Below are 12,187 nucleotides of genomic sequence, written 5' to 3' on the forward strand. Positions count from 1 at the left end.
GTTATGTTGCCCCAGGTATCAATATTATATATTGAGGCAGCTGTTCTCATCTGTGCCAGACAGTGGAATCTGTTCCATCAACATGACTGTTGAAACCTCTGATTTTTGGAAGCTTTGCCCCATGTAGTCCTTTGTAGCATCATAAAACAATTAGATTTAGGCTTAGTATTAATTTGAATTATTGTCCAGTTTCCAGAAAATATCTCTTGGAAATGTCATAAGGATATATTACATGTCTTTGGCGATATTAAGTATCGAATTACAATATTATGTCACTACCCTCCTTCCATCGATGGTCTTTTTTTTTTTCCTCTCTCTCTTTTTCTTCCAACATGGTGTGATTTATGTTTCAGCCACCACCATGAGAAGCTCAGTATTTAGAGAAATACCCAGAGATGAATGTTGACAGAAGCCAAAAAAAAAACCCCACAACAGACAAAAATCCTATTACTGTCGATAGGTTTTCCCTGAAGTGAGCAGGATGGAGACAGCCTGGTGTTGCAGAGACAGGCAGACTGAATTCTCCTTTGAATCATCACCTTTTAGCCGTGCAATTTAGGACACATCCCTTTAATCTCCTTTAGCCTTAATTTCCTTATCTGAAAAATGGGAATAAAACACCTACTACCCTCCAGAGATATTTCTAAGGTCAATTAGATTAACAACAGCAGCCGTAGGAAAAATTCTCATTTGGTAAGTGCATGCATTCAATGAATGAGGCACTCACACAGTCCCATTTAATGTCAATGCAAATGCTGGAAGGTAAGTGCTGTTCACCCTCTTTGGGATGAGGAAGCTAAGAAAAGAAATATTGAGTGTTTCCCAGGGTCACTGGGAAATGGTGAGTGATACGGGTCCCTTTTGAATCTAGGTGTGCCAGCCCGAAGGTCTGTGCTTTTCCCACTGAAGCCATTTCTAGACAAAAGGGGAGAGTAGAAGCCAAGAGACCTAGAGAAAAAGGAGGACTCACACACACACACACACACACACACACACACACACACGTACACTGTCGTGAGAGACACAAAGTAGGCAGGTGCCTGGGCCTAATTTGGTTGGTTGGCATCAAACTCACAGTGTAGTAATGAAACAGATCTGGGGTTGGAATTGCTAATATGGTTATTCTTAGCGCTCACAGTTGTGAGCTGTCTTTGCCAAACAGCCCTGATGTTTGTGCAGATTCCTTGGGAGAGGCAGAAAGAAACACATCTCATAGAAAAGGGCAGGCCCAGAGAAGTGGGAACCGGGTGGGGAACGTGGTTGAGCTGCTGAACCCTGAATGCCACAAGGTTCATTCATTCATTTGCTGAGTCACTCAGCCCTTCATGTCTTAGCCGCAAATTTTGTGTTTTCACTACAAATGTATGAACCTGATACGTACCACCACACTTCTAAGGCCCCTACCATGTTTTCTCACTCTCACAACACATTTTCAAGTAGCATCGCTCATTCTTGCCCTCCCTCCCTGACTCACCCTGAGATGGTGTGACAGTCAGAGGAGCTGCTGGACTAAGCCACAAGTCAGCCAAGAAGAAATGAGGATAACCTGGGTAGGATTCCTTTTTGATCTAAGATCAATGTTTTTTAAATCAACATTGTAGACGATTGCTCCCAAAACTCAAAGATCATTTAGCTTTGACATCCTAATACTGAAAAATCTCTTTCTGTTAGAGCAAGGTGATACTTTTTTAAAAAATGAAACTAATGCCTGGCTGTGTCATAGGCAGGGCCACCATGTTGCACAATTTTAGGAGGTACCATCTACACTGGAGACAATTATTCATAGCACTGTCTGTGCTTATGCAGTCTGTACACATATGTATGCATATATACAGAGACACGCAATTATCCAATTGTACATACACATGTAAAACACACAATGACTTGTATATATGGATAAGTATACAATTACAAATAGAATACATTGTTTACCATAGAATAGCATAACATAAAGGCCCTAGCCAGGCACTGTACTATCCATAGGCAATTCAAATGAATTTTATTTAATGGCCATACAAGCTCCATGAAATAAGTATTAGTCCCATTGTACAGATAAGGAACTGGAGGAGGCTTACCAAGACTAGTGATTTGTTCCATAATCACACGGTGACTCAGTGGCTGGACCAAAGTTTAATCTGCCCCTCTCCGACTCCTTTCAGAGCTCCCATCTAAGCTCATGTATCACTTGGGCAGTTGCCAGAGAGGGAGATTTCTCAGTATTAGGAAGTCAGAGCTAAAGGAGCTATGGGTTTGGGGAGTAACCATCCACCATGTTCATTCCAGAGACATTGATCTTAGATCAAAAAGAAATCCAACACTGACATTGCGTCTGATGCCTAAATTCCCAATGAAGTAATGAAGAAAGTTTAAAAAATAAAATGAATAAAGTCTTAAATTAAAAGTAAATAGCTGCTTTCAATCTTTAACCAATATTCTTCTTTAAAAAACTAAATGAGTCAAAGAAAAATGAGAAGCATTTCATGGCTTTGTTCTTTTCCCTTTGCTTAGCTTGGTACCAAATTGTTGTATCCCTGGGGGAGAAAATACTTTTTTGAAATGTCAAAACTTCAAACCCCTTTTGTCCAGACTCTAATACCCTAGCCCAACTTTGAAGCAAGACCATGGGTACATAAAGGCATGTAGAATTCCATGGCAATCTGTTTTTAGCTGGACTTTGATCATAATTTGAGGTAGAGAAGACAGAAACTGGTAGGAACACATTGGAGCAAATGTGGGCATGTGCTTCAGAGAGACCTCCATTTGGGGAGACAGAAAGCTGCATTTGGATACAGCTTTATTTGGAAACAGCTATTTTTTTTTAACACAGAACATCCCGAATCCCAGTGGCCTGTTCATCTCCACGCTCCTTTTTCAGGGATATCTAGTTAGTGATGGGCTCTTCAATGGCATGAGACATGACATGGCCATGTCAAGGTCATTAGCGTTTCCTGTGGCCCATGAGGGAGCTCTAGCCTCGTGACAACTCAGCCTCCACAGGATCTGTCTTCACTGTCAGTGGGAAATCCTGGAACAAACCCTGAGCTAGAAGTCACAGCACTCGGGTTCTGGTTTGGTCCTGCCACTTTCCAGCTCTGTGGCCTGGGAAAGTCAGTTGATTTCTCTCCCCTGTCACCTCCCTCATATCACTAAGAGGTTGGGAGTCACAAAGTGTAGGTTCTAGTTATGGATACTTCACTAATCCCAATGGGATCTTGGGTACCTCTCTTCGCTTTCTTGAACTTCAGTTTCTTTATCTGTCTACAAAAAGGGTCTGATTAGAACATGCATTCTCAATGAGGACATAACATCCCATGGGGTGACAATGGATGCATGGGAGTGTGGAGGTGAAAAAAATCTTACTCTTTTTATGCACAGTATATAAACAGGACATACAGCACATAAGCAGATATGCAATATATCTGTGGTATTAAAATTTCATGGGTCAGGGATGGCCAGGGGGAAAAATTTCTAAAGAAGTTTCTTTAAGGAATGATAAAGGCAAAAAAAAAAAAAAAGAAAAACTGGTTGAGAAACTCTGGACTAGAGGGCCTCAAAGTTGTCTGCTATTCTTTAAAGTTAGATGTATAACTATCCTAGCGTCATATAATTCTGATCCATTGTATGATTATTCCAGGAAGTGCCCAATTTTAACCAAGTTGCTGTCCTCTTCAGAGCTTGAAAAAAATAGTATTTTCATGTAAAATTAACAAAAAGAAAGAGGCCAACTCTCCTTAAAATAGCCACTGGAACTTCTCAGTGTTTTCTTAGCTTCCTTCTCCCCGGTCATTTGCATCTCATTCACCCACTTTATGTGTATGATGATCCCTGTGTCCACCCAGGTCACACGCCGCACTGGGTGTCTGTGCAGTGGAGGGAGACAGCTCAGGTCAGACTCCATGGACCTCCGAGGGGCCCGTGGATAGAACTGTATTGCACTTACTCGTGCCTTTGTAACACTATGCATTTGGTTTCAGACACTTGAACACTTTATTCTGAGAAGTGATCCATAGGAATTGCTGGCACAGAATCAAGGTTGATAAATGGAGCAGATGGCAGGCTTAAGATATATTTGTTGTCAAATAAGACACAGGTAGTGTATTAATTTGCTAGGGCTGCCACGGCAAAGTATCACAGGCTGAGTGGCTCCAACAACAGAAATGTATTTCCTCACAGTTCAGGAGGTTAGCGTCCGAGATCAGGGCGTCAACAGGGTTGGTTTCTTCTGGGGCCTCTCTCTGTGGCTTGTGAATGGTTGTCCTCTCCCTGTGTCCTCACATGGTCTTTCCTCCCTGTGCATCAGTGTCCTAATCTCTCTTCTTATCAGGACATCAGTCATGCTGGATTAGGGCCACGCTAGTGACATCATTAACCTTAATTAACTCTTTAAAGACCCTATCTTCAAATACAGTCATGTTCTAAGACGTTGGATCTTAGGACTGAAACATATGAATTTTGGGGGGATGTAATGTAACCCATAATGGGTGGAGGCTATAGAGAGGAACAGGAGAAGGTTGAAGTTGATCGAAGGCAAAGGAAAGAGAGAAGAGAGAGCTGGATGGGGAAGATCAGAAGGTGAGGCCACAGGGAAGAGTGGCTGAGGACCCTCTCAGAGACCCTTGTAACAGAACCGTCACCACAATAATGACCCTCGAGAGTGTTTGCACTCAAGTACTGATTGCCTCTAGCTATCCAGGTTGTCTCTGCCATCCTCACAAACCCTCAAACTTGATTGTAAGCCCATTTTTGCAGTTTGGTCACCTACTCCCTACATGGCTTTCAGTCGATGGCAGGGGGTGCAATGGATTCAAGCCTGAGATGGGGCTGGCTGTGTGCACTAGGCAAAGGGGTAGGAGGGACACATTCTTCATGGGTCAGTTGGGCTGATAGTAGACGTGGTCCTCCTTTCTGCTTCCTTTCAGAGGTTGCTTTTCCACCTGTTTTCAGTAAGGACATTTCTCCCAGGTCTGAGACCCTGACAGGTAGGATTTGTGGTACACATGATGTAACGGAAGGAAAGGAACCTTTAATCATTTTACTTCCAAAGAGGTGGGAAAGAGCAAACTGAATACGTTTGGCCAACGTAGCTCCTGTGCTTCATTTCATCTTCCAGCCCTGCAGCCTGTCATTCCTGTGCTCACCATTCACCACTGTGACCAGAGCCTTCTTTTGAAATCTCCTCTCCACGGTTCTCAGAGGTCTGGCTCCCGATCAGAGGTGTAATGAAAGGGATTTGCAGCTGCCGTCTGGCTCTCCAGGCAATTTTGTCTGGTGATACCTCCTTCTGTGGTATTTTTAGTTCTCATCCGTAGCTTTCTGTTTCTTTGGGGGCCTCTGTGCCTCTGGCTCTGGAGTGAATACTACAGAGTGGCCTGAGCTCCCCAGCTCACCCCTGATCTATGCCACACAATTACAGAAGCAGGCTTATAATCAACGTAATTGGAGATCAGAGTTAATGAGGACCTCCGTGCCCGTGCAGTCCCCTGAGCAACGTCGGGCTTCAGATGCTAGATAAGGAAATGATTGGGCTGAACTGAAAATCCATTTGGCTAATTAGATGATGTATATTCCCACAAGCCAGTGGGAGAAAAAAAAAAATATATATATATATATATATATTTAAAAATAAGGAAACATGACATTTTGAAGTTGAGATTTTGGCAGAGATTTATTTCAGAGTCATTGCTCTCTGGGGAGATCTATATGCATATAGACAGGAATCTCAGAGCACTCAGAAAAGCAGAGGGGCAATTTTAATCTAAAGCAAAAAAATAAAAATTAAATTAAATTAAACGAGGGTCCAAAAGAAAATGAGAAAAGATATGAGATACATGGAATAGTCCATTTTTATCCCTTTCGTGTGTAGTTTTTATTCCCAAAGAAATGCTAGCATTTATGTAGAAAGCACTGCTTGACATTCTTTGACCTTGGTGTTCTCTGTCTCTCATTCTCTCTCCACACACCCATAGCTCAACATTTTGTGAACCTCCACTACACCGTAAGCACTACAGTGATTGTAGAGTTAAATGAAGCCTGGTCTTTGCCTTCAGGAGATGCACAGTCTAGTTGGAAGAATAAGTAAGGGACAGGGGCAGGAGAGCAGACACTCATGCTTTGCTTAGCTTTGCCATATCTGACCTTCCTTGCTGGACTATAAATTCTCCGTAGACAGACACCATGTTTTATTCAAGCAGAGTCTGGGACAGGGCTTGGCAAATAGTAGAATCTGAATGAATGAATGACTCTCCACCATGGCATTTAGAGGTGCTAGTTGAGTGGAATGCCACAGAAATATTAAAGAGATTAGTGGAAGTGCCAGCCAGGTCGGGAGTAGAGCCTTCAGGGGTAAATAGCACATGGGGTGCCATGTTTCCTTCACCTCCACCTTTGCCTAGTGTGTCCTCCTTCACTTCCTTTCAGGTCGAGCTTAAAGGTCACCTCTTCAATGGTTCCTCTCAGAGCCCCCTTTTTTCTCCCCCTTAAAGGTACCCAAAGACAATGCTTGTCTTTTTCAAGCAGTTCTTACCACATTCTAGGTTGTATTAAAGATATCTGTGCAGACATTTGATCTTCCTTATTTAATCCATAATTTTCTCAACAGATTCAACTCATTTCTCAGTCTCTTTGTCTATTTGTTACACAGGAAGGAGTTTAATAAATGTTCGTTAAATTAACACATTGAATTTGGCACGAAGTTACTTCTTTTCACTATCTGATGTGGCACCTCCCTGACACATCTTCTCACCCCTTCTCTCCGAGTGCCTCTACCTGCCACCCACATCACAAGCCTGGAGAGTGAACAAGAGCTCAGGAGCCACGACAGTGAAGTTCCAGTTTGGTTTGGAACTCTGAAAGGCTAGTCTTATATTCTGGCTCTCATAGGATGAAAAAAAAAATGAACCAGGGGATCAATATGGAGGCATTTCTGCTTCACAATCCCATGATGTAGTGAGTTGAACTTCCCTCTCTAGTCAAGCATGGAACTCTGATTTCATTAATGCTCCTGACATTCACTAAGCTCCTAGTATGTGCCAGGAATTTTACTGAGAGCTAGATTGATAAGGACTAAGGAGTCATGACCTCTTGCCTATAGGAAATCACAGTCTACCAGGGGAAGCAAAGGCCCTCCAGCACTGCACAGTGTACACTTCTGTCGTCCTTCTGTAAGGTGCGGAAATACTTATCGTGCAAGGCTGCTATAAGGATTAAGTGAGCAGAGTGTGTAACACATTCATCCTGGGGATGAACAGAGAGGACAGTCAAAGGATAGTAGCTCCTTTCTGCCATTAAACCAACCGTACAATTCTGTATAGTAGCTGTTTAAAGAAGTTAAGGGTAATCTGCTGTCTTAGTTTGTTCAGACTACTATAACAGTTGGCTTCTAAACAACAGAAATTTATTTCTCACAGTTCTGGAGGCTGGGGATTACAAGATCAAGGTGCTAACATATCAGGTGTCTGGTCAGGGCCTATTTCCTCATGTATCGATGGCTAACTTCTTGCTGTGTCCTCACACGGAGGAAGGGGTGCGGGAGCTCTCTCAGGTGTCTCTCATAAGGGCCCGAGTCCCATTCATAAAGGCTCCACCATGACAGAATCACCTCCCAAAGGCTCTCCCTCCAGACACCATCACGGTGGGGATTAGGTTTCAACATGTGAATTGGGGGGGGGGCACATTCAGTCTGTTGTACCTGCTTTCAAGTCAGCCCCTTCCGGGGAGACTCATATGTCTCATATTAGAGAGAGTTCTGTCAACTGGTATTGCATTTAGAGCTTTCAGATTCGTAAGAAACCCAAATAATAATCAACATAGCTCCTGTTAGTTGAGACGTCACAATGTGCCTGGGACCTCGCATGCTGTAATGAACACTGTGAGGTTGCACCCAGATCCCCAGGTAGCACCCAGGCACTCCTTCTCCCAACTGCCAGGAGTGTTGATGGTTGGCCACTGTCAGCGGGGTCCTTCTTGGGGAAATGACCTCCATTGAAAAGGCTACTTCATCCAAGGTTATGTCCCCTCCCCAGGGATAGCCCATAGCCTGTGACTAGTTAATGTGGGGGTACAAAGGCCTGACACCTTGTCTTGATTTGTAACAACGCAAGTACCTTTCCAGCTCCAGAAGGATCAGCTGAGAGCTTTGCTGTAGCTGCGTGGCTGTTTGACTTTTCGCTCTGCCCGATTTTACATTGCTCATCCTCTTCCAAGAATTTGCCTCCCAGAACCTCCTGAATGCCAGTGTCTGCCTTTGATTCCGTTTTCTGGTGATCCTGACCTAAGACAAATGCATTGTCTCATTTAATCTTTGTATCAACCCTAGGAAGGGGTGAATTGGTATCCACACGTTTCATATGAGCTAACTGAGGGTCTAGTTTCTTGCCCAAGTGTGCAGAACCAGTAAGCGACAGGGCGAGCATCTGAGCTCGTATCTTGCTGGTTCTATTCTCTTTATCACTGCACTGTGCAACTTTACTGAAGCAGTAGGATTAACCAAACTCAGCCCTGGTACACAACTCAATATCCGTCTTTCAGTCTTTAGTGAGAATAAATACAAGAATTATCCATTTAAACAGAATGACTGTGCTTTTTAAAAGAAAAATCTGTAGTTGATACTGATGTTCAGTGCCTTGCTCAAGGACCCATGTGACATGTTTCTACCCGGGCTTATTTCCAGAGGGGGAATATGGCTTTGCAGATAGATTTGCATATCTTCTCTTGCCAGAAATTTGAAATATGGAATTGAACAGACTCCTTCCTTTTTTTGCTTTAGCTGCCAAGGACTTTAGGGCCAACATAAATGTGGTCATTTACTGATCTCAGAGCCTGATACTATCTATTTCTTCTGCTTCACGTAGACACCTCTCATTGGCCCCAAAAGTCATGCTGTCCACTGTCTTTAGTTAGGTACTGATTTGATAGGATGATAGAAATCATATTATTTGTGTTAGTTAGAGGAGATAATCATTGCTGGTCTTGCCCTTACCCTTTTCAGGGAGGTTTCTCCACCCACAGCCTTAGATGCTCAGGCAGCCAGGTATGGCCTGATGTGATCCCACCTCCCTGGCCACTGCCCATTGGACCACAGCTGAGCACCAGAGCCAAGGGGAGTCCACCCCTAGGTCAGCCAGCAAAGTCTGATGTGGCCTGACAGAGAAGCTTCCGTCAAACCCATATGATGCTTATTAACTGAGTCCTTCCTTGGGGAATTTGAATTGCATACATGGAAAGATTTTATTTTGGTTGATGATGAGGTAGAGAGAGGCAGACACAGGAGAGAATCTGAGTCATGTTAATTACGAAACACAATTTCAAGTCACCTGCTGCTGATCTGCCATGAATCTAGATCCACTCTTCAAGTCTAGTTTTGTAGAGCCTGGTCCTGTTTGGATGCATTACTTTTTCCCCTGTGAAATTCTACCTTTACTTTGCATTATTGCTACATATATGCACTCACCATTTACAACCCATATGCAGCTATTCTCAATGGGCTTCTGTTTCTTGCCTCCCAAAAAGTGTGTGTATATGTGTATATGTACGTGTGCATGTGCTTACAATATATATATATGTAAATGTTATACATTCATATAATTAATTTATACATATATATGTTATTCTCATTAATCCATGATGCCCCCTCATTAATCAATATACATATAAATACACATACATATATGAGAAGAGCATTTCAAAGCAAAGATTGCTCTACACAAGTGTTCAAGAAGAAATTTTAGCCATCATTGAAAAATTGGTAGTTTATGAAAAAAATCTGAATTTTCAGCCTCTCTTGAAGAATATCTGAAGATTTGGTACCACTGGCCTTTAGTTCCATGTGGCAAGAGTTGGCTGAGCTGGGTCACCACTGCCCCATTTGGTGGAGGCTGCAGTGTCCATTGTATCCCAAACCCCACCTCTCCCTATTGTTTGTCAATATCAACGCATTTTTTTTTATGGTGTGGGTGCTGCTTTCTTAGTTGTGCTGGGAATTACTTTGAAAATCTCTCTTTGTCTCTGTCTCTGTCTCTCTCTGTTGATCTCTATCTCCATCTCTGTCTCTCTGAGAGTACAAAAGGAAGCAGCACCTGCGGGGTCAGGAGCCTGGATGCTACTTTCCTGACACCTAGCCAGTCTCCCCCACTGACATCACCCACCTGGCCCTGGAGGCATCAGCGACCCCTGTTCCAAAGGGGACACATGGGTGACACAGACATTAGCTTTTTTCTTTTATTTTGGAATTTAATATTTAATCATTCTGTATGAGATCAAGTCAGGTACTGGCTAAGCATTTTCTCTGCATTAATTTATTCCATTCCATGAGGCAGGTTCTGTTAATATTCCTATTTACAGATGAGGTAGCCAAGGCCCAGGGCCATGCAGTGACTTGCCCAAAGTCCATGGCTAGGAAGGACAGATCTAGGACTTGAACTCACATCGCTTTCCATCTTAGGAGCCTACTCTTAATCAGTGGGCCGAATCCTCTCTCGTGTCTGATTTGTCTGTCTCTGTTGGCTTCTGACACCATGACTTGCACAACGTGAATGCTCTGTAAATGCCTGTAGACAAGTGCGATCAGGTGTCCTGCGGGATGTGGCTACTATGCACCTCTCTGTGTTCCTGCAGCATCAGCAGTGAGACCCTAAAACTGGGGAGAAAGTAGCTGTCTTTCTCTCTGTTTCCCCACAGGGAGCAGCTTCGTGGTGAGTGAGGGGAGCTACCTGGACATCTCCGACTGGTTAAACCCCGCCAAGCTGTCCCTGTATTACCAGATCAACTCCACCTCCCCATGGGTGCGGGACCTCTGTGGGCAGAGGACAACAGACGCCTGCGAGCAGCTCTGTGACCCAGAGACTGGTGAGCCATGGGGGTCTTGCTGGGGGTAGAGGGAGGGAGAGGGTGGGGTGAAGGGGGGTTTGTGCTCCCTCTGCCTAAAGAATTGTGATCCTAAGCCAGCGACAAGGGGCACGATGTAAAGATCCATCAATCTGATTGATGATGCACTAGGTGCTGCCGCTGCTTGTCAAGGGAGGGAATTCTCAGAGAACCACAAAATCTCAGAGTTGGAAAGGACCACAGAGAACATCTAGTCCAATTCCAGCAAAGCAAAGGGTCTGAATGTCCTCAGACATCCCGAGTTCAGATCCGATCTGCCTCTTACTAACTAGATGCTCTTTAGCAAGACACTGCCTATCTTTGAATACCAGAGAAAGAAAAAAACACCTAACCTGCCACCCTGTTGTTAGGATTAAATGATAAAATGCATGGAAAACTCCTAGTATATTCCTTTATTCATTCATTCAACAGATATTTCTCAAGTAGCCAAGCACATGTTTAGGTATTGACAACACAGCAGTGAACAAAATAGGCAAAATCTCCACCCTCATGAAGCTTAGGTTCTATGGGGGAGACACTGTCTAATACTGTAGCCACTAGCCACATGTGGCTATTTATTTTATTTTATTTTTATTTATTTATTTATTTATTTTTTGAGACAGAGTCTTGCTTTGTTGCCCAGGCTAGAGTGAGTGCTGTGGCGTCAGCCTAGCTCACAGCAACCTCAAACTCCTGGGCTTAAGCGATCCTATTGCCTCAGCCTCCCGAGTAGCTGGGACTACAGGCATGCACCACCATGCCCGGCTAATTTTTTCTCTATATATTTTAGTTGACCAGATAATTTCTTTCCATTTTTAGTAGAGACAGGGTCTCGCTTTTGCTCAGGCTGGTCTCGAGCTCCTGACCTCGAGCGATCCACCCGCCTTGGCCTCCCAGAGTGCTAGGATTACAGGCGTGAGCCACCGTGCCTGGCCTATTTATTTTAAATTAATTAAAATTAAATGCAATTAAACAGTCATTTCCCGAGCCACACTAGCCAGATACCAAGTACTCCATAGCCACATGTGACGAGTGGCTACTTTCTTGGACAACAGGAATATAGAACATTTCCATCATTCTGGAAAGTTCTGTTGGACAGTGCTGCAGTATGCAAATGAACAGGCGCATATATGGACTCTGTCCAGTAATGGTACGTGCTGGTGTTGGGGGGCAGTACAAAGCACATGGAGTGCTCAGCTTGGAGTCTAGGTGGAATTATCAGTATATACATAGAGTGGCCAGGGAAAGCCTCTCTGAGAAGGTGACATTTGAGCAGGCACCTTAAGATGGGAATAGACGGAGCCATGCCAATGTCTGAGGAAGAGGG

General features: G+C 43.7%; 1 protein-coding gene across 1 annotated transcript in view; it reads left to right on the top strand.

Moving 5' to 3' along the window:
* ASTN2 (astrotactin 2) overlaps positions 1 to 12,187 on the top strand; it is an 808,895-nt gene that overhangs the window by 349,618 nt on the left and 447,090 nt on the right. Inside the window, exon 7 of the mRNA XM_045563087.1 lies at positions 10,675 to 10,842. Coding sequence (XP_045419043.1) covers positions 10,675 to 10,842 — 168 coding nt within the window. The remainder of the gene's footprint in view (positions 1 to 10,674; positions 10,843 to 12,187) is intronic.

The sequence above is a fragment of the Lemur catta genome, chromosome 10 (assembly GCF_020740605.2).
Source record: "Lemur catta isolate mLemCat1 chromosome 10, mLemCat1.pri, whole genome shotgun sequence".
Taxonomy (NCBI): Eukaryota; Metazoa; Chordata; class Mammalia; order Primates; family Lemuridae; genus Lemur; species Lemur catta.